Source organism: Pseudophryne corroboree, chromosome 3 (assembly GCF_028390025.1).
Source record: "Pseudophryne corroboree isolate aPseCor3 chromosome 3, aPseCor3.hap2, whole genome shotgun sequence".
Classification (NCBI taxonomy): domain Eukaryota; kingdom Metazoa; phylum Chordata; class Amphibia; order Anura; family Myobatrachidae; genus Pseudophryne; species Pseudophryne corroboree.
Window position 1 is genome coordinate 787,432,717 of NC_086446.1, and position 23,073 is coordinate 787,455,789.

The 23,073-nt window shown below is 51.6% G+C and overlaps 1 protein-coding gene across 4 annotated transcripts in view; it reads left to right on the plus strand.

Annotated features, from left to right (window-relative positions):
- The first annotated feature begins 1,550 nt into the window (after positions 1-1,550).
- The window catches only part of XPNPEP1 (X-prolyl aminopeptidase 1), a 97,058-nt gene continuing 75,535 nt past the window's right edge, over positions 1,551-23,073 (plus strand). Inside the window, exons 1-3 of one of the 4 annotated variants that reach the window (XM_063962646.1) lie at positions 1,551-1,655; positions 17,459-17,584; positions 21,657-21,720. In XM_063962646.1, the coding sequence (XP_063818716.1) occupies positions 17,468-17,584; positions 21,657-21,720 (181 nt within the window). In that variant the 5' untranslated portion in view covers positions 1,551-1,655; positions 17,459-17,467. The other 3 variants (XM_063962648.1, XM_063962647.1, XM_063962649.1) reach the window with 3 other exon arrangements.

The window sequence follows — 23,073 nt, forward strand, 5'->3', positions numbered from 1 at the left end:
ATGGCAGCGTTTTTTCACACACTCCCATAAAACGGCCAGTTTCCGCCCAGAAACACCCACTTCCTGTCAATCACACTACGATCACCAGAACGAAGAAAAAACCTCGTAATGCTGTGAGTAAAATACCAAACTTCTTAGCAAATTTACTTGGCGCAGCCGCAGTGCGAACATTGCGCATGCGCAGTTTGCAGAAAATCGCTGCGATGCGATGAAAAATAACGAGCGAACAACTCGGAATGAGGGCCCATGTGTATAAACCAGTGCAGCCCCTGTGTATATACCACTGCAACCCATGTGTATATACCACTGCAGCCCTTGTGTTATATACCAGTGCAGCCCCTGTGTATATACCAGTGCAGCCCATGTGTATATACCACTGCAGCCCATGTGTATATACCACTGCAGCCACTGTGTATATACCACTGCAGCCTCTGCGTATATACCAATGCAGCCCATGTGTATATACCACTGCAGCCCATGTGTATATACCACTGCAGCCCTTGTGTATATACCACTGCAGCCCATGTGTATATACCAGTGCAGCCTTTGTGTATATACCAGTGCAGCCCTTGTGTATATACCACTGCAGCCCTTGTGTATATACCAGTGCAGCCTTTGTGTATATACCAGTGCAGCCCATGTGTGTATACCACTGCAGCCCCTGCGTATATACCAGAGCAGCCCATGTGTATATACCAGAGCAGCCCATGTGTATATACCAGAGCAGCCCATGTGTATATACCAGTGCAGCCCCTGTGTATATACCAGTGCAGCCCCTGTGTATGTACCAGTGCAGCCCCTGTATATATACCACTGCAGCCCGTGTATGTACCAGTGCAGCCCCTGCATATATACCACTGCAGCCCCTGTGTAAGTACTAGTTCAGCCCCTGTATATATACCACTGCAGCCCCTGTGTATGTACTAGTTCAGCCCCTGTATATATACCACTGCAGCCCCTGTGTATGTACTAGTTCAGCCCCTGTATATATACCACTGCAGCCCATGTTTATATACCAGAGCAGCCCATGTTTATATACCACTGCAGCCCCTGTGTATATACCAGTGCAGCCCCTGGGTATGTACTAGTGCAGCCCCTGTATATATACCAGTGCAGCCCCTGTGTTATGTACCAGTGCAGCCCATGTGTATATACCAGAGCAGCCCATGTTTATTGTTTATATACCAGTGCAGCCCCTGTGTGTATACCAGTGCAGCCCCTGTGTATGTACCAGTGCAGTGCGGCCCCTGTATATATACCACTGCAGCCCCTGTGTATGTACCAGTGCAGTGCAGCCCCTGTGTATATACCACTGCAGCCCCTGTGAATGTGTAACCCAGGTCAGTGCAGCCCATGTGTATAGTGCAGCCCACGGCTCATCCCCGCTGCCCGGCTCTCAGTGTGACATGAGGCACAGACAGACAGATGGATGTATCACACTGCTGAGTGCTAGTGTGGCACCAGAGGAGGCAGAGCGGCCGCGGGGGCTGCTGGGAGGTGTAGTCCTCGCACAGGTCTTCTGCTCAGTACCTATGGGCGGGGAGCGGGAGGAGGTGGGAGCGGAGACTACAACTCCCGGCAGCACTTGCGGCTCCGGCTGAGCACTGACTGAGCGGCTCCATTGATAGAGCTACGGCCACAGGACGGGAAGTCAGGTGGGGTGCTATCTGCCGGGGCACGGACAGGGAAGGGGGCTGCCGGTAGCGGGCTCAGGTGGGAGAGGGTCTCACTGGGGAAGAGCACGGGCAGGCAGGAGGGCTGCCGGCAACAGGCTCAGGTGTAGGTATTGCAGGGGCAGGGTGAGGGCAGGGGTTCACCATGGTGTGGGGCAGGGTGAGGGCAGGGGGTCACCCTGGTGTGGGGCAGGGTGAGGGCAGGGGTTCACCCTGGTGTAGGGCAGGGTGAGGGCAGGGGTTCACCCTGGTGTAGGGCAGGGTGAGGGCAGGGGTTCACCCTGGTGTAGGGCAGGGTGAGGGCAGGGGGTCACTCTGGTGTGGGGCAGGGTGAGGGCAGGGGGTCACTCTGGTGTGGGGCAGGGTGAGGGCAGGGGTTCACCCTGGTGTGGGGCAGGGTGAGGGCAGGGGGTCACCCTGGTGTAGGGCAGGGGTTCACCCTGGTGTAGGGCAGGGGGTCACTCTGGTGTGGGGCAGGGTGAGGGCAGGGAGTCACTCTGGTGTGGGGCAGGGTGAGGGCAGGGAGTCACTCTGGTGTGGGGCAGGGTGAGGGCAGGGGGTCACCCTGGTGTGGGGCAGGGTGAGGACAGGGGGTCACCCTGGTGTAGGGCAGGGTGAGGGCAGGGGGTCACCCTGGTGTGGGGCAGGGTGAGGGCAGGGGGTCACCCTGGTGTGGGGCAGGGGGTCACCCTGGTGTAGGGCAGGGTGAGGGCAGGGGGTCACCTTGGTGTGGTGCAGGGTGAGGGCAGGGGGTCACCCCGGTGTGGGGCAGGGTGAGGGCAGGGGGTCACCCCGGTGTAGGGCAGGGTGAGGGCAGGGGGTCACCTTGGTGTGGTGCAGGGTGAGGGCAGGGGGTCACCCTGGTGTGGGGCAGGGTGAGGGCAGGGGGTCACCCTGTTGTGAGGCGGGGGTTACAGTAACAGTGAGTGATAGGTAATATTATTGTAACAACTTCTGGTCTGAGGCTGTAATAATACAACCTCCGGCTGGGAGTATCTCAGTAATGGGCTGTGATGGGGGTATCCTCGCTGTCAGTTATGGGGGTATCCTCGCTGTCAGTGATGGGGGTATCCTCGCTGTCAGTGATGGGGGGATGGGGGTATCCTCGCTGTCAGTGATGGGGGTATCCTTGCTGTCAGTGATGGGGGTATCCTCGCTGTCGGTGATGGGGGTATCCTCGCTGTCAGTGATGGGGGTATCCTCGCTGTCAGTGATGGGGGTATCCTCGCTGTCAGTAATGGGGGTATCCTCGCTGTCAGTGATGGGGGGTATCCTCGCTGTCAGTGATGGGGGTATCCCCGCTGTCAGTGATGGGCTTTCCTCGCTGTCAGTGATGGGGGTATCCTCGCTGTCAGTGATGGGGGTATCCTCGCTGTCAGTGATGGGGGTATCCTCGCTGTCAGTGATGGGGGTATCCTCGCTGTCAGTGATGGGGGTATCCCCGCTGTCAGTGATGGGGGTATCTCCGCTGTCAGTGATGGGAGTATCCTCGCTGTCAGTGATGGGGGTATCCTCGCTGTCGGTGATGGGGTATCCTCGCTGTCAGTAATCGGGGTATCCTCGCTGTCAGTGATGGGGGTATCCTCGCTGTCAGTGATGGGGGTATCCTCGCTGTCAGTGATGGGGGTATCCCCGCTGTCAGTGATGGGCTTTCCTCGCTGTCAGTGATGGGGGTATCCTCGCTGTCGGTGATGGGGGTATCCTCGCTGTCAGTGATGGGGGTATCCTCGCTGTCAGTGATGGGGGTATCCTCGCTGTCAGTGATGGGGGTATCCTCGCTGTCAGTGATGGGGGTATCCTCGCTGTCAGTGATGGGGGTATCCTCGCTGTCGGTGATGGGGGTATCCTCGCTGTCGGTGATGGGGTATCCTCGCTGTCGGTGATGGGGGGTATCCTCGCTGTCAGTGATGGGGGTATCCTCGCTGTCGGTGATGGGAGTATCCTCGCTGTCGGTGATGGGGGTATCCTCGCTGTCGGTGATGGGAGTATCCTCGCTGTCGGTGATGGGGGTATCCTCGCTGTCAGTGATGGGCTTTCCTCGCTGTCAGTGATGGGGGTATCCTCGCTGTCGGTGATGGGGGTATCCTCGCTGTCAGTGATGGGCTTTCCTCGCTGTCAGTGATGGGGGTATCCTCGCTGTCAGTGATGGGGGTATCCTCGCTGTCAGTGATGGGGGTATCCTCGCTGTCAGTGATGGGGGTATCCTCGCTGTCAGTGATGGGGGGTATCCTCGCTGTCAGTGATGGGGGTATCCCCGCTGTCAGTGATGGGGGTATCCTCGCTGTCAGTGATGGGGGTATCCTCGCTGTCAGCGATGGGGGGATGGGGGTATCCTCGCTGTCAGTGATGGGGGTATCCTCGCTGTCAGTGATGGGGGTATCCTCGCTGTCAGTGATGGGGGTATCCTCGCTGTCAGTGATGGGTGGATGGGGGTATCCTCGCTGTCAGTGATGGGGGTATCCTCGCTGTCAGTGATGGGGGTATCCTCGCTGTCAGTGATGGGGGTATCCTCGCTGTCAGTGATGGGGGTATCCCCGCTGTCAGTGATGAGGGTATCCTCGCTGTCAGTAATGGGGGTATCCTCGCTGTCAGTGATGGGGGTATCCTCGCTGTCAGTGATGGGGGTATCCTCGCTGTCAGCGATGGGGTGATGGGGGTATCCTCGCTGTCAGTTATGGGGGTATCCTCGCTGTCAGTGATGGGGGTATCCTCGCTGTCAGTGATGGGGGTATCCTCGCTGTCAGTAATGGGGGTATCCTCGCTGTCAGTGATGGGGGTATCCTCGCTGTCAGTGATGGGGGTATCCTTGCTGTCGGTGATGGGAGTATCCTCGCTGTCGGTGATGGGGGTATCCTCGCTGTCGGTGATGGGAGGTATCCTCGCTGTCGGTGATGGGCTTTCCTCGCTGTCAGTGATGGGGTATCCTCGCTGTCGGTGATGGGGTATCCTCGCTGTCGGTGATGGGCTTTCCTCGCTGTCAGTGATGGGGGTATCCTCGCTGTCGGTGATGGGCTTTCCTCGCTGTCGGTGATGGGGTATCCTCGCTGTCGGTGATGGGGTATCCTCGCTGTCGGTGATGGGGGGTATCCTCGCTGTCAGTGATGGGGGTATCCTCGCTGTCGGTGATGGGAGTATCCTCGCTGTCGGTGATGGGGGTATCCTCGCTGTCAGTGATGGGCTTTCCTCGCTGTCAGTGATGGGGGGTATCCTCGCTGTCGGTGATGGGGGTATCCTCGCTGTCGGTGATGGGGGGTATCCTCGCTGTCGGTGATGGGGTATCCTCGCTGTCGGTGATGGGGGTATCCTCGCTGTCGGTGATGGGGGTATCCTCGCTGTCGGTGATGGGAGTATCCTCGCTGTCGGTGATGGGGGTATCCTCGCTGTCAGTGATGGGCTTTCCTCGCTGTCAGTGATGGGGGTATCCTCGCTGTCAGTGATGGGCTTTCCTCGCTGTCAGTGATGGGGGTATCCTCGCTGTCGGTGATGGGGGTATCCTCGCTGTCGGTGATGGGGGTATCCTCGCTGTCAGTGATGGGGGTATCCTCGCTGTCAGTGATGGGGGTATCCCCGCTGTCAGTGATGGGGGTATCCTCGCTGTCAGTAATGGGGGTATCCTCGCTGTCAGTGATGGGGGTATCCTCGCTGTCAGTGATGGGGGTATCCTCGCTGTCAGTGATGGGTGGATGGGGGTATCCTCGCTGTCAGTGATGGGGGTATCCTCGCTGTCAGTGATGGGGGTATCCCCGCTGTCAGTGATGGGGGTATCCTCGCTGTCAGTAATGGGGGTATCCTCGCTGTCAGTGATGGGGGTATCCTCGCTGTCAGTGATGGGGGTATCCTCGCTGTCAGCGATGGGGTGATGGGGGTATCCTCGCTGTCAGTGATGGGGGTATCCTCGCTGTCAGTAATGGGGGTATCCTCGCTGTCAGTGATGGGGGTATCCTCGCTGTCAGTGATGGGGGTATCCTCGCTGTCAGTGATGGGGGGATGGGGGTATCCTCGCTGTCAGTGATGAGGGTATCCTCGCTGTCAGTGATGGGGGTATCCCCGCTGTCAGTGATGGGGGTATCCCCGCTGTCAGTGATGGGCTTTCCTCGCTGTCAGTGATGGGGGTATCCTCGCTGTCAGTGATGGGGGTATCCTCGCTGTCAGTGATGGGGGTATCCTCGCTGTCGGTGATGGGGGTATCCTCGCTGTCAGTGATGGGGGTATCCTCGCTGTCAGTGATGGGGGTATCCTCGCTGTCAGTAATGGGGGTATCCTCGCTGTCAGTGATGGGGGGTATCCTCGCTGTCAGTGATGGGGGTATCCCCGCTGTCAGTGATGGGCTTTCCTCGCTGTCAGTGATGGGGGTATCCTCGCTGTCAGTGATGGGGGTATCCTCGCTGTCAGTGATGGGGGTATCCTCGCTGTCAGTGATGGGGGTATCCTCGCTGTCAGTGATGGGGGTATCCTCGCTGTCGGTGATGGGGTATCCTCGCTGTCAGTAATCGGGGTATCCTCGCTGTCAGTGATGGGGGTATCCTCGCTGTCAGTGGTGGGGGTATCCTCGCTGTCAGTGATGGGGGTATCCCCGCTGTCAGTGATGGGCTTTCCTCGCTGTCAGTGATGGGGGTATCCTCGCTGTCGGTGATGGGAGTATCCTCGCTGTCGGTGATGGGGGTATCCTCGCTGTCAGTGATGGGGGTATCCTCGCTGTCAGTGATGGGGGTATCCTCGCTGTCAGTGATGGGGGTATCCTCGCTGTCGGTGATGGGGGTATCCTCGCTGTCGGTGATGGGGGTATCCTCGCTGTCAGTGATGGGGGTATCCTCGCTGTCAGTGATGGGGGTATCCCCGCTGTCAGTGATGGGGGTATCCTCGCTGTCAGTAATGGGGGTATCCTCGCTGTCAGTGATGGGGGTATCCTCGCTGTCAGTGATGGGGGTATCCTCGCTGTCAGGGATGGGGGTATCCTCGCTGTCAGTGATGGGGGTATCCTCGCTGTCAGTGATGGGTGGATGGGGGTATCCTCGCTGTCAGTGATGGGGGTATCCTCGCTGTCAGTGATGGGGGTATCCTCGCTGTCAGTGATGGGGGTATCCTCGCTGTCAGTGATGGGGGTATCCCCGCTGTCAGTGATGGGGGTATCCTCGCTGTCAGTAATGGGGGTATCCTCGCTGTCAGTGATGGGGGTATCCTCGCTGTCAGTGATGGGGGTATCCTCGCTGTCAGTGATGGGGGTATCCTCGCTGTCAGCGATGGGGTGATGGGGGTATCCTCGCTGTCAGTTATGGGGGTATCCTCGCTGTCAGTGATGGGGGTATCCTCGCTGTCAGTGATGGGGGTATCCTCGCTGTCAGTAATGGGGGTATCCTCGCTGTCAGTGATGGGGGTATCCTCGCTGTCAGTGATGGGGGTATCCTTGCTGTCGGTGATGGGAGTATCCTCGCTGTCGGTGATGGGGGTATCCTCGCTGTCGGTGATGGGGGTATCCTCGCTGTCAGTGATGGGGGTATCCTCGCTGTCAGTAATGGGGGTATCCTCGCTGTCAGTGATGGGGGTATCCTCGCTGTCAGTGATGGGGGTATCCTCGCTGTCGGTGATGGGAGTATCCTCGCTGTCGGTGATGGGGGTATCCTCGCTGTCAGTGATGGGGGTATCCTCGCTGTCGGTGATGGGCTTTCCTCGCTGTCAGTGATGGGGGGTATCCTCGCTGTCGGTGATGGGCTTTCCTCGCTGTCAGTGATGGGGGTATCCTCGCTGTCAGTGATGGGGGTATCCTCGCTGTCAGTGATGGGCTTTCCTCGCTGTCAGTGATGGGGGTATCCTCGCTGTCGGTGATGGGGGTATCCTCGCTGTCGGTGATGGGGGTATCCTCGCTGTCAGTGATGGGGGTATCCCCGCTGTCAGTGATGGGGGTATCCTCGCTGTCAGTGATGGGGGTATCCTCGCTGTCAGTGATGGGGGTATCCTCGCTGTCAGTGATGGGGGTATCCTCGCTGTCAGTGATGGGGGTATCCTCGCTGTCAGTGATGGGGGTATCCTCGCTGTCAGTGATGGGGGTATCCTCGCTGTCAGTGATGGGGGTATCCCCGCTGTCAGTGATGGGGGTATCCTCGCTGTCAGTAATGGGGGTATCCTCGCTGTCAGTGATGGGGGTATCCTCGCTGTCAGTGATGGGGGTATCCTCGCTGTCAGCGATGGGGTGATGGGGGTATCCTCGCTGTCAGTTATGGGGGTATCCTCGCTGTCAGTTATGGGGGTATCCTCGCTGTCAGTGATGGGGGTATCCTCGCTGTCAGTGATGGGGGTATCCTCGCTGTCAGTGATGGGGGTATCCTCGCTGTCAGTGATGGGGGTATCCTCGCTGTCAGTGATGGGGGTATCCCCGCTGTCAGTGATGGGGGTATCCTCGCTGTCAGTAATGGGGGTATCCTCGCTGTCAGTGATGGGGGTATCCTCGCTGTCAGTGATGGGGGTATCCTCGCTGTCAGCGATGGGGTGATGGGGGTATCCTCGCTGTCAGTTATGGGGGTATCCTCGCTGTCAGTTATGGGGGTATCCTCGCTGTCAGTGATGGGGGTATCCTCGCTGTCAGTGATGGGGGTATCCTCGCTGTCAGTAATCGGGGTATCCTCGCTGTCAGTGATGGAGGTATCCCCGCTGTCGGTGATGGGAGTATCCTCGCTGTCGGTGATGGGGGTATCCTCGCTGTCGGTGATGGGAGTATCCTCGCTGTCGGTGATGGGCTTTCCTCGCTGTCAGTGATGGGGGTATCCTCGCTGTCAGTGATGGGGGGTATCCCCGCTGTTAGTGATGGGGGGTATCCCCGCTGTTAGTGATGGGGGGTATCCCCGCTGTTAGTGATGGGGGTATCCCCGCTGTCAGCGATGGAGTTATCCTCGCTGTCAGTGATGGGGGTATCCCCGCTGTCAGTAATGGGCTGTGATGAGGGTGTCCCAGGTGCCGGTAACAGGCTCTGATGGGGGTGTGACAGGCTCCGGTAACAGGCTCTGATGGGGGTGTCACATGTGCCCGTAACATGCTCTGATGGGGGTGGCACAGATGCTGGTAACAGGCTCTGATGGGGGTGTCCCAGGTGCTGGTAACAGGCTCTGATGGGGGTGTCACAGGTGCCGGTAACAGGCTCTGATGCTGGTATCACAGGCTTCGGTAACAGGCTCTGATGGGGGTGTCACATGTGCCCATAACAGGCTCTGATGGGGGTGGCACAGGTGCTGGTAACAGGCTCTGATGGGGGTGTCACAGGCTCCGGTAACAGGCTCTGATGGGGGTGTCACATGTGCCCGTAACAGGCTCTGATGGGGGTGGCACAGGTGCTGGTAACAGGCTCTGATGGGGGTGTCACAGGCTCCGGTAACAGGCTCTGATGGGGGTGTCACAGGCTCCGGTAACAGGCTCTGATGGGGGTGGCACAGGCTCTGGTAACAGGCTCTGATGGGGGTATCACAGGTGCCGGTAACAGGTTCTGATGGGGGTGTCACAGGTGCCCGTAACGGGCTCTGATGGGGATACCACATTTATTTATTTATTATTTATTTATTAGCAGTTTCTTATATAGCGCAGGATATTCTGTTGCGCTTTACAATTAGAACAACAGTAATAAAACAAAACTGGGTAAAACAGACAGACATAGAGGTAGGAGGGCCCTGCTCGCAAGCTTACACTCTATAGGGAAATAGACATTGATACACAAGGATAGATGCGACCTATTGCATAATGGTCCACCAGATTGCTAGGTTCTTAATGGGTTGTATGATATGATCACCCAGCAATGTTGGCCAAGGGTCAGGAGGGTGTGAGAGTAAAGAAAGACAAGATATGTGATGTTATGAATACTGTACAGAGAGGATGTAATTAGATAGGGAAGCACTGAAGGTTATGTGGGTGGGTCTGGAATTTGATAGGCTTGTCTGAAAAGGTGAGTTTTCAGGGAACGTTTAAAGGTTTGGAGACTAGAGGTGAGTCTTATTGTGCGTGGGGGGGCATTCCACAGAGTGGGTGAAGCCCGGATAAAGTCCTGTAATTTTGAGTGTGAACAAGTAATGCGTGTGGATGAGAGACGTAGATCTTGTGCAGAGCGAAGAGGTCGGGTTGGGAGATACTATGAGATGAGTGAGGAGATGTATGTTGGTGTAGTTTGCTTAATAGCCTGGAATGTCAGTAAAAGTATTTTATATTGAATACGGTAGAATACCGGTAACCAATGGAGGGACTGACAGAGCGGATCTGCAGACGATGAACGTTTTGCGAGGAAGATTAGCCTCGCAGCTGCATTCAGAATAGTTTTGTAGTGGTGAGAGCCTATGTTTGGGAAGACCGGTCAGGAGACTATTACAATAATCAATGCGGGAGATAATGAGAGCATGGATTAGAGTTTTTGCTGTGTCTTGTGTAAGATATGGTCGTATTTTGGATATGTTTCTTAGATGTATGTAACATGATCTTGAGACAGATTGAATGTGGGGAACAAAGGACAGTTCAGAGTCAAGAATGACACCTAGGCAGCGAGCTTGTGTGGTAGGGATGATTGCCGAGTTCTCAACAGTGATAGAGATATCAGGTTGGGATCTACTATTGGCCGGTGGAAATATAATTAATTCTGTTTTGGAAATACAGGTTAAGTATCCCTAATCCAAAATGCTTGGGACCAGAAGTATTTTGGATATTGGATTATTTTGTATTTTAGAATAATTGCATAATATAATGAGATATCATGGTGATGGGACCTAAGTCTAAGCACAGAATGCATTTATGTTTCATATACACCTTATACACACAGCCTTAAGGTAATTTTAGCCAATATTTTTAATAACTTTGTGCATTAGACAAAGTAAGCGTACATTCACATAATTCATTTATGTTTCATATACACCTTATACACACAGCCTGAAGGTCATTTAATACAATATTTTTAATAATTTTGTGTACTAAACAAAATTTGTGTACACTGAGCCGTCAGAAAACAAAGGCTTCACTATCTCTGTCTCACTCAAAACATTCCGTATTTCGGAGTATTCCGTATTTCGGAAAATATTTGGATATGGGATACTCAACCTGTACTAAGTTTGAGGTGGCGAGATGACATCTAGGGTGAAACAACAGAAAGGCATTCAATGACACGGCCCAATACAGATGGTGACAAATCAGGGGAGGATAGGTAGGTTTGAGTATCATCCGCATACAGATGGTACTGAAATCCGAAAGAGTTTAGTTTGCCAAGAGATGTGGTATAGATAGAGAAAAGCAGAGGACCCAAGACTGAGCCTTGCGGTACTCCAACTGAGAGAGGTAGCGAAGAGGAGGTGGATTCAGAGAAATGGACACTGAAGAAGCGATTAGATAGGTAGGATGAGAACCAAGAAAGGGCTGTGTCCTGAATCCCTAGGGATTGTAGTGTTTGTATGAGAAGAAAACAGTGACAAAAGCAGCAGAGAGCTCAAGGAGAATAAGTAGTGAGTAATGGCCTTTAGATTTAGCAGTGACCAGATTATTCACTACCTTAATGCTGTCTCTGTGGAGTGTTGGGCACAAAATCCTGACTGAATGGGTCCAGTAGGCTCTGTTAGTTAAAAAAGTGTGTGGGGTGAGTGTAGGCAAACTCTTGAGTATATTTGGAGAGACATGGGAGCTGAGAGATGGGACGGTAGTTTGAGAGAGAGTTATGGTCAGAGTTTTGTTTTTTTCAGAATGGGAGTAATCACTGCATGCTTGTATAGAGAAGGAAAGATACCAGTAGACTGAAAGAGATTACAGATTTTAGCTGAGGTTGGGATGAGCACAGCAGACAGAGCTTTACTAATTTGTGAGGGTATAGAGTCAAGGGAAGAGGTCGTAGAGTAGGCAGATGAAAAGAGTGCAGATACTTCCTACAAATGAAGATGATCTAATGAAGAGAAGGTGTTAGAGGGTCCAGGCAGGGAATTGAGCAGGTCACTGGCTGTTGAAGAGCATACCATTTCATTTCAGATCTTTTCAATTATAGGAAGCAAGATCTTGCGCATTGACAATGGCTGGTGAGTTGGGTGATGGAGGGACAAGAAGTGATTTAAATGTATTAAAAAGTCGGGGTTAGACGCTTGAGCAGAGATGAGAGATTGGAAATATGTTTGTCAGTGTCCAGAGCACTACGATAAGAGTGGTACACGGTCTTATATGTGAGAAAGTCACTTGAGCTACGAGATTTACGCCACTGGCATTCTACTTTACGTGAGAGTTTTTGTAGGTGTCTAGTGTATTTAGAGTGCCATGGTTGACATCTAAGTCTACGTGGAGTGTGATGGGTAGCCGGAGCCACTTCATCGAACGCTGTATCTAGAGTTTGGTTAAGGTGTGATACAGCAGTCTCAGGGGAGGTGAATGTAGAAATTGGTGAAAGCAGTGGTTGCAGTGAGGTAGATAGTTGTTGAAAATTAATAGCGTTAATATTTCTGCGGGTTAGAGGAGGCTTGGTAGACTTCAGGGACATTGAGTTGGAAGTAATGGAGGAGAGCATGCAGGTTGATAAGGTTGTGATCTGAGAGAGGGAAAGGAGTGTTAGTGAGTTCAGAAACAGAGCATAGGGGGTAATTCCAAGTTGATCGCAGCAGGAATTTTTTTAGCAGTTGGGCAAAACCATGTGCACTGCATGGGGGGCAGATATAACATGTGCAGAGAGAGATAGATTTGGGTGGGTTTTATTGTTTCTTTGCAGGATAAATACTGGCTGCTTTATTTTTACACTGCATTTTAGATTGCAGATTGAACTCACCACACCCAAATCTATTTCTCTCTGCACATGTTATATCTGCCCCCCCTGCAGTGCACATGGTTTTGGCCAACTGCTAAAAAATTTCCTGCTGCAATCAACTTGGAATTACCCCCATAGTCTGGTGAATACAAGATCAAGGCAGTGGCCCTCCTGATGAGTAGCTGAGTCAGTCCATTGGGAGAGGCCAAGAGAGGAGGTTAGAGAGAGTATTTTATAGGCATGTGGAGATTGTGGACTGTCAATAGAGATATTGAAATCGCCCATAATGATGGTGGAGATGTCAGAGGATAAATAGTGAGGGAGCCAAGCAGAAAAATCCTCCAGAAACTTTTTGGGTTTCCCAGGTGGGCGATATCTGCAACACGCAGAGAAAAAGGGGTGAAAATCCTAATAGAGTGTACTTCAAATTATGTAAATGCGAGTGAGGGAACAGGTGGTAAAACGATGTGAGTGTAAGATTTGGACAGTAATATTCCAACCCCACCTCCTTTACTGTTACCAGACCTCGGGGTGAGTGTGAAGTGGAGGCCACCATGTGACAGTGTTGCAGGGGAGTCAGTGTCTGATTGTGTGAGCCATGTTTCTGTTGGGTGTAGTAGTGTATGCCGGCGTCCGGGCTCCCGGCGACCAGCATACCGATGCAGGAATCACGACTGCCCGCATACCGACAGCTGGCCGAGCGCAAATGAGCCCCTTGCGGTCTCGCCACGCTGCGGGCACGGTGGCGCGCTCGCACGCCACGCTATCTATTCTCCCTCCACGAGAGTCGTGGACCCCCAAGAGGGAGAAAAAGTGTCGGTATGCCGGCTGTCGGGATTCCGGCTCCGGTATACTGTGCGCTGGGATCCCGACAGCCGGCAAACTGAAGACCACCCTTTCTGTTATAGCTAGCATATTGAGTTTTTTTTGCTATGAAAAGGTCATGAATAGATGTTAATTTGTTGCATTCCATAAAGCACATTTTAGTGACTTGGAGGCAGATGGGAGACATGTGATGTTGATAAGGTTTGTTTGATTTATATTCCGTTGTGAGTCAGCTGAATGTGAGCGTGGTATGTGGATGGGACCTGGATTTGGCGATATGTCACCAGCTAGTAGAAGCAGAAGAAGAGAGCGGTAGGTATAGCTGTGGGAGGTATGTGATAGTTTCTTATGGTGACAGGTTGAGGATGTTACAGTTAGTGTACATAGAGGGTAATTCAGAGTTGATCGCAGCAGCAAATTTGTTAGCAGTTGGGCAAAGCCATGTGCACTGTAGGGGGGGGCAGATGTAACATGTGCAGAGAGAGTTAGATTTGGGTGGGGTGTATTCAAACTGAAATCTAAATTGCAGTGTAAAAATAAAGCAGCTAGTATTTACCCTGCACAGAATCAAAATAACCCACCCAAATCTAACTCTCTCTGCACATGTTACATCTGCCCCCCTGCAGTGCACATGGGGGGTCATTCTGACCCGAACGCTCGTTGCAGTTTGTCGCAGCGCAGCGTTCGGGTAGGACAGAGACGGTCGCTGGGCGGGAAGGGGCGTTTAGTAGGCACGGTCCGGCCAACGCAGGCGTGGCCGGACCGTTGGGGGGACGTGGCGTAACCGCTGCGGCCAGCGGCAGCGAGACACAACTCCCGGCCAGCCGGGAGTTACTCCACAGATACAAAGGTGCAATGCTTTTGTATTTGTGCCGGGGGGCCAGCAAAGACATGCGGGGCGTACTCATGTCTGAGTTTACGATCGTAGCTGTGCTAAATTTAGCACAGCTACGATCAACTCGGAATGACCCCCATGGTTTTGCCCATTTGCTAACAAACTTGCTGCTGCGATCAACTCAGAATTACCCCCATAGTTAGGTTAAAAGCTCATGAGTGTTAATCAGAGGGGAGGGGATTAATGAGGATGCAGTGTGTACAGAGAGATGGATAACAGGAATAGTGAAGGATGTTGCCATTTTATAGAGGATACCATGAAGTGCTATTAGGAAAAACACTTTGTGGAACATGGTGTTTTTAAAGGTAAAACTATAGATAGGTAAGTGCTTAAGGAAAATGCAAGTTAAATGGTGAAATTACCTGGTTGCCAATGTGTTTCAATGTTTGTTCAACTATGGGTTTAACTGTTCTTTTCAAAATGTCCTAACTTTGCAATTTCCGAACTTTGTGTATTTCTGAACTTGTACAACTGCCCCATAACTGATAGCAAACATATACTAGGTCTAATTAACAGGGTACAGATAAAGCCAATTGGACATCTAATGAAAGGGGTGTAGTACGGCTGACCGGCGGTCAGCTTACCGAAGCCGGGATCCCGGCAGCTTACCGATGCCGGGATCCCGGTGGGGAGGAGCTGCGGGCTCGGTGGCGACCTGCGGTCGCCACGGGTTCTATTCCCACTCTATGGGTGTCGTGGACACCCACGAGTGGAAATAGTCCCTGTTGGTCGGCATGCCGACCATCGGGATAGTCAGCCGTCGGAATGGTGGAGGAGGTCATGTGACTGTCGGTCAGCAGACCGCCGGTCACATGAATACCACCCAATCAAAGGTCTTAAATTACCCTGTGTTAAGTAAACACCAGTCCATGTATGCTAATAAACTACACTCCACTGAACAACATCTTCAGAAGAGATAATATCAGCTACAAAAAGAACTAATTTATACAAATACATTTACATACACTGTTAAATTATACATTAGTGTGGATTCAGATTAAGAGTTGTAGTTTGCAGTATTATTCAATGAGAAATCACATACATTGAATACACAGCTGAGCATGCTTGTGGGTTAATGCACAGAGATGCAGGATTCATTGAGAAATCACGCTCCGGTAACAGGCTCTGATGGGGGTGGCACAGGCTCCGGTAACAGGCTCTGATGGGGGTGGCACAGGCTCCGGTAACAGGCTCTGATGGGGGTGGCACAGCCTCCGGTAACAGGCTCTGATGGGGGTGGCACAGGCTCCGGTAACAGGCTCTGATGGGGGTGGCACAGGCTCCGGTAACAGGCTCTGATGGGGGTGTCACAGGGGCTGGTAACAGGCTGTGATGGGGGTGTCACAGGTGCTGGTAACAGGCTCTGATGGGAGTGTCCCAGGTGCTGGTAACAGGCTCTGATGGGGGTGTCACAGGTTTCGGTAACAGGCTCTGATAGGGGTGTCACAGGGGCTGGTAACAGGCTCTGATGGGGGTGTTACAGGTGCTGGTAACAGGCTCTGATGGGGGTGTTACAGGTGCTGGTAACAGGCTCTGATGGGGGTGTTACAGGTGCTGGTAACAGGCACTGATGGGGGTGTCACAGGCTCCGGCAACAGGCTGTGATGGGGGTGTCACAGGTGCCGGTAACAGGCTCTGATGGGGGTATCACAGGCTCCGGTAACAGGCTCTGATGGAGATGTTACAGGCTCTGGTAACAGGCTCTGATGGGGGTGTCACAGGCTCCGGTAACAGGCTCTGATGGGGGTGTCACAGGCTCTGGTAACAGGCTCTGATGGGGGTATCACAGGTGCTGATAATAGGCTCTGATGGGGGTGTCACATGTTCTGGTAACAGGCTCTGATGGGGGTGTCACAGGTGCTGGTAACAGGCTCTGATGGGGGTATCACAGGCTCCGGTAACAGGCTCTGATGGGGGTGTCACAGGTTCTGGTAACAGGCTCTGATGGGGGTGTCACAGGTGCTGGTAACAGGCTCTGATGGGGGTATCACAGGCTCCGGTAACAGGCTCTGATGGGGGTGTCACAGGTGCTGGTAAAAGGCTCTGATGGGGGTATCACAGGCTCCGGTAACAGGCTCTGATGGGGGTGTCAGGTTCTGGTAACAGGCTCTGATGGGGGTATACAGGCTCCGGTAACAGGCTCTGATGGGCATATCGCAGGCTCTAGTAACAGGCTCTGATGGGGGTGTCACAGGTGCTGGTAACAGGCTCTGATGGGGGTATCACAGGCTCCGGTAACAGGCTCTGATGGGGGTGTCACAGGTGCTGGTAACAGGCTCTGATGGGGGTGTCACAGGTTCTGGTAACAGGCTCTGATGGGGGTATCACAGGCTCCAGTAACAGGCTCTGATGGGGGTGTCACAGGTGCTGGTAACAGGCTCTGATGGGGGTATCACAGGCTCCGGTAACAGGCTCTGATGGGGGTGTCACAGGTGCTGGTAACAGGCTCTGATGGGGGTGTCACAGGTTCTGGTAACAGGCTCTGATGGGGGTATCACAGGCTCCGGTAACAGGCTCTGATGGGGGTGTCACAGGTGCTGATAACAGGCTCTGATGGGGGTATCACAGGCTCTAGTAACAGGCTCTGATGGGGGTGTCACAGGTGCTGGTAACAGGCTCTGATGGGGGTATCACAGGCTCCGGTAACAGGCTCTGATGGGGGTGTCACAGGTGCTGGTAACAGGCTCTGATGGGGGTGTCACAGGTTCTGGTAACAGGCTCTGATGGGGGTATCACAGGCTCCGGTAACAGGCTCTGATGGGGGTGTCACAGGTGCTGGTAACAGGCTCTGATGGGGGTATCACAGGCTCCGGTAACAGGCTCTGATGGGGGTGTCACAGGTGCTGGTAACAGGCTCTGATGGGGGTGTCACAGGTTCTGGTAACAGGCTCTGATGGGGGTGTCACAGGTGCTGGTAACAGGCTCTGATGGGGGTGTCACAGGTGCTGGTAACAGGCTCTGATGGGGGTGTCACAGGTGCTGGTAACGGGCTCTGATTGGGGTATCACAGGCTCCGGTAACAGGCTCTGATGGGGGTGTCATAGGTGCTGATAACAGGCTCTGATGGGGGTATCACAGGCTCTAGTAACAGGCTCTGATGGGGGTGTTACAGGTGCCGGTAACAGCTCTGATGGGGGTGTCACAGGCTCTGGTAACAGGCTCTGATGGGGGTGTCACAGGTGCTGGTAACAGGCTCTGATGGGGGTATCACAGGCTCCGGTAACAGACTCTGATGGGCATATCGCAGGCTCTAGTAACAGGCTCTGATAATGTTGCACATTGTCTGCATACTGTATGATACATATTGTTAATAACCTGCCTTTTACACTCTAGGCATTAATAATGGCTCCAAAGATAACGACAGAGCTCCTGCGGCAGCTGAGACTGAGCCTTAGAGCCACCAAGAGTGTCAGCGAGCCAATCCAAGCCTACATCGTGCCTTCCGGGGACGCACACCAGGTATTCCTGCCAAATGCTAGCTCCGTCCGTACATGTCTGTAAAGTGCTCCAGCTGTCCACAAGAAGGGCCTGATTCTGACTCCGACGTATCTTCTGTAGCGGACGCAAACACCGAGTGTCAGCCTACAGCGCACCCGCATTAGCTAATGTATGCAATTTTGTGTTCCTATAATAGATTGTCATTCAGCTGGCTCTCTGGGTGGCTGACATAACATCATTGGGCGGCGCAGCTTCCTGCCGGGGTGCACAGACTCTCGCGTTACCTGTACGGCATCTCACAGCCTTACACAAAGACATACGTTCACTGTGCGTCCAACTCTTAATCAGGCCGAAAGTGCCTCGTACCTCCCTAATGTCACTGCTTACTAATGAGTCCATAAGCTGAATTGTCATTTATGTCGGTTCATCCCGCAGCGGCTGCCTCCACAATGCAGGTAATATGAATGGGGCAGCGATGGAAGCTATATAATTCCCCTATTTGTCATTAATATATTACTATATGATGAGATGAGCCGTATATATGAAATACAATGCTGATGCTCCATGTAATTGGTCACCGCGAGGGTCAGCCTGCTGCCACGTCAGGGCCACGTGCTTCATGTTACCTCTGTGATTGACCTGTCCTAGAACACTCGTAGCTACAGATTTGTTTCCCGGGAAATCTATGACCGATAGGAAATGGATCTGAGATTAGTGAAGGGGGATCTCCACCCTCTGTGTTTATACAGATAGATTTATCCCTGTCTGTTGCCTTAAGGTGCCCATTGAGGAGATTTTAAACCTAATTGGCAACACATTAGCGGGACTTATGGGTCTCAAAAAGCGGCAAATCCTAAAGAGATGTCCCCTCCAGATGTGACTTGATGGCTTCTCTCCGTGCATGTGTATCTTCTTCTAATGGTGCCCTGTCTGGTCAGCTCTAAATGTCCTAGGTTCTTGTCCGCCTACACGTCTGGCCACATCTGTCAGGTGCCGGTGGTGCTGGGTCGTCAGGTGCCGGTGGTGCTGGGACGTCAGGTGCCGGCGGTGCTGGGACGTCAGGTGCCGGCGGTGCTGGGACGTCAGGTGCCGGCGGTGCTGGGACGTCAGGTGCCGGCGGTGCTGGGACGTCAGGTGCCGGCGGTGCTGGGACGTCAGGTGCCGGTGGCGCTGGGACGTCAGGTGCCGGTGGCGCTGGGATGTCAGGTGCCGGTGGTGATGGGACGTCAGGTGCCGGTGGCGCTGGGACGTCAGGTGCCGGTGGTGCTGGGACGTCACTGTTGTGTTCAAGGGCGACAAAACAGAACAAACCTGTCTAGAATATAAAAATGATTATAGGTAGAGTTCCCCTTTATAATGAATGCTCAGACAGGTCAGCAACTTAAGATGTAATACGTGTATGTGTATGCTGCGGCACAGGTAATCTCTGAGCTGATACTGTATAAGTGTAGGTAAGTATATCAGGTGTTGTATGGAGTGCAGCATCCTCTCTAAAGGGCCCCATACACTACAGCGATATGTCTGAGGCTGGAGTCGGGGGCGATTTCCCTTAAACTCTCCCGGGAGTGGTTCCATACGATTCCATACGTTTTGGTACATTTTGCATGCAATATATCATATGCGATCTCAGCTGTGCCTGCGTACAGGAACCGACATATCACGAGTTCAGCACTAACGATCTAGGGAAGCCGATCCGACCCTCACGGGGCAGTGGATCGGATCGGAAACACAGCCAAAATGCCCGATTTCACCCAATATATCGGCCCGAATGCCCGAATTAAGCTGAAATCGGGCATAATCGTTCTAGTGTATGGGGCCCTTAAGCCTGTGTAAGTGTAGGTAAGTACTGTCTATCAGGTGTTGTGTAGAGTGCAGTGTGTCCTCTCTAAGCCTGTGTAAGTGTAGGTAAGTATATCAGGTGTTGTATAGAGTGCAGTGTATCCTCTCTAAGCCTGTGTAAGTGTAGGTAAGTACTGTATATCAGGTGTTGTATAGAGTGCAGTGTATCCTCTCTAAGCCTGTGTAAGTGTAGGTAAGTACTGTCTATCAGGTGTTGTGTAGAGTGCAGTGTGTCCTCTCTAAGCCTGTGTAAGTGTAGGTAAGTATATCAGGTGTTGTATAGAGTGCAGTGTATCCTCTCTAAGCCTGTGTAAGTGTAGGTAAGTACTGTATATCAGGTGTTGTATAGAGTGCAGTGTATCCTCTCTGAGCCTGTGTAAGTGTAGGTAAGTACTGTATATCAGGTGTTGTATAGAGTGCAGTGTGTCCTCTCTAAGCCTGTGTAAGTGTAGGTAAGTATATCATGTGTTGTATAGAGTGCAGTGTATCCTCTCTAAGCCTGTGTAAGTGTAGGTAAGTACTGTATATCAGGTGTTGTATAGAGTGCAGTGTATCCTCTCTAAGCCTGTGTAAGTGTAGGTAAGTACTGTCTATCAGGTGTTGTGTAGAGTGCAGTGTGTCCTCTCTAAGCCTGTGTAAGTGTAGGTAAGTACTGTATATCATGTGTTGTATAGAGTGCAGTGTGTCCTCTCTAAGCCTGTGTAAGTGTAGCTAAGTGCTGTATATCAGGTGTTGTATAGAGTGCAGTGTCTCTAAGCCTGTGTAAGTGTAGGTAAGTGCTGTATATCAGGTGTTGTATAGAGTGCAGTGTCTCTAAGCCTGTGTAAGTGTAGGTAAGTACTGTATATCAGGTGTTGTATAGAGTGCAGTGTCTCTAAGCCTGTGTAAGTGTAGGTAAGTGCTGTATATCAGGTGTTGTATAGAGTGCAGTGTCTCTAAGACTGTGTAAGTGTAGGTAAGTGCTGTATATCAGGTGTTGTATAGAGTGCAGTGTGTCCTCTCTAAGCCTGTGTAAGTGTAGGTAAGTATATCAGGTGTTGTATAGAGTGCAGTGTATCCTCTCTAAGCCTGTGTAAGTGTAGGTAAGTACTGTCTATCAGGTGTTGTGTAGAGTGCAGTATGTCCTCTCTAAGCCTGTGTAAGTGTAGGTAAGTGCTGTATATCAGGTGTTGTATAGAGTGCAGTGTCTCTAAGCCTGTGTAAGTGTAGGTAAGTATATCAGGTGTTGTATAGAGTGCAGTGTATCCTCTCTAAGCCTGTGTAAGTGTAGGTAAGTACTGTATATCAGGTGTTGTATAGAGTGCAGTGTATCCTCTCTAAGCCTGTGTAAGTGTAGGTAAGTACTGTCTATCAGGTGTTGTATAGAGTGCAGTGTGTCCTCTCTAAGCCTGTGTAAGTGTAGGTAAGTACTGTCTATCAGGTGTTGTGTAGAGTGCAGTGTGTCCTCTCTAAGCCTGTGTAAGTGTAGGTAAGTACTGTCTATCAGGTGTTGTGTAGAGTGCAGTGTGTCCTCTCTAAGCCTGTGTAAGTGTAGGTAAGTGCTGTATATCAGGTGTTGTATAGAGTGCAGTGTATCCTCTCTAAGCCTGTGTAAGTGTAGGTAAGTATATCAGGTGTTGTATAGAGTGCAGTGTATCCTCTCTAAGCCTGTGTAAGTGTAGGTAAGTACTGTATATCAGGTGTTGTATAGAGTGCAGTGTATCCTCTCTAAGCCTGTGTCAGTGTAGGTAAGTACTGTCTATCAGGTGTTGTATAGAGTGCAGTGTGTCCTCTCTAAGCCTGTGTAAGTGTAGGTAAGTACTGTCTATCAGGTGTTGTGTAGAGTGCAGTGTGTCCTCTCTAAGCCTGTGTAAGTGTAGGTAAGTACTGTCTATCAGGTGTTGTGTAGAGTGCAGTGTGTCCTCTCTAAGCCTGTGTAAGTGTAGGTAAGTGCTGTATATCAGGTGTTGTATAGAGTGCAGTGTATCCTCTCTAAGCCTGTGTAAGTGTAGGTAAGTATATCAGGTGTTGTATAGAGTGCAGTGTATCCTCTCTAAGCCTGTGTAAGTGTAGGTAAGTACTGTCTATCAGGTGTTGTATAGAGTGCAGTGTGTCCTCTCTAAGCCTGTGTAAGTGTAGGTAAGTACTGTCTATCAGGTGTTGTGTAGAGTGCAGTGTGTCCTCTCTAAGCCTGTGTAAGTGTAGGTAAGTGCTGTATATCAGGTGTTGTATAGAGTGCAGTGTCTCTAATCCTGTGTCACTCTCTTATTCTCAGAGTGAATATAATGCTCCCTGTGACTGCCGGAGGGAATTTATATGCGGATTCAATGGCTCTGCAGGTGGGTACACAAGGGGATAAACACTTTTACGTGTATCTTGTGTACTGTGGTGGAATTGTATCAAATCTTCTAAAGCAGGGGTGACCAGACTTTTGGAGTCGGCGATCTACTTTGAAAACTGAAAAGCTTTTGTGATCTACCTAGGTGGAATAACAGCGCGTGCCCAAAAAAGGGGCGTGGCATAACAAAAAAGTGGGTGTGGTATAACGAAAAAAGGGACGTAGCCGTGCTGCACAGAGTGTAATGACTGTCTCGCACGAAATAACACATTGGCCCCCACAGGTAAAAACCTCAAACACATATGCCCCCACAGTGCCAGATACACATATGCCCCCACAGTGCCAGATATGCCCCCACAGTGCCAGATATGCCTCCACAGTGCCAGATATGCCCCCACAGTGCCAGATACACATATGCCCCCACAGTGCCAGATATGCCCCCACAATGCCAGATACAGATATGCCCCCACAGTGCCAGATACACATATGCCCCCAAAGTGCCAGATACAGATATGCCCCCACAGTGCCAGATATGCCCCGACAGTGCCATGTGCCCACAGTGCCAGATATGCCCCCACAGTGCCAGATTACAGATATGGTCATTCTCTGCATCACATGCTGAGGACAGGAACTGAGTGGGGAGCTATTAGCAAATTCATTGCAGGCAGGCTAAAAAATGATATGTCAAATTAGACAAGTCAGTAATAACACATACAGGTTGAGTATCCCATATCCAAATATTCCGAAATACGGACTTTTTTGAGTGAGAGTGAGATAGTGAAACCTTTGTTTTTTGATGGCTCAATGTACACAAACTTTGTTTAATACACAAAGTTATTAAAAATATTGTATTAAATGACCTTCAGGCTGTGTGTATAAGGTGTATATGAAACATAAATGAATTGTGTGAATGTACACACACTTTGTTTAATGCACAAAGTTATAAAAAATATTGGCTAAAATGACCTTCAGGCTGTGTGTATAAGGTGTATATGTAACATAAATGAATTCTGTGCTTAGATTTAGGTCCCATCACCATGATATCTCATTATGGTAAGCAATTATTCCAAAATACGGAAAAATCCCATATCCAAAACACCTCTGGTCCCAAGCATTTTGGATAAGGGAGACTCAACCTGTATATAAAAATATTACAGGTTATGGCAAAATTCCAGGAGGAATAGCAATGGCTCCACTTGCCCTTCAATGCAAACTGCCATGAGTGATGCCCTGCTCAAGTAGCAACACTTATAATAAGACCTCCTTTAATGATTCCATTCGTGCTGAGCCTTCCCCTCCAAGACAATGTACCTGAACTGCCTGGTCTGCTGGATCCCCGGTGGCTGGATCGCTG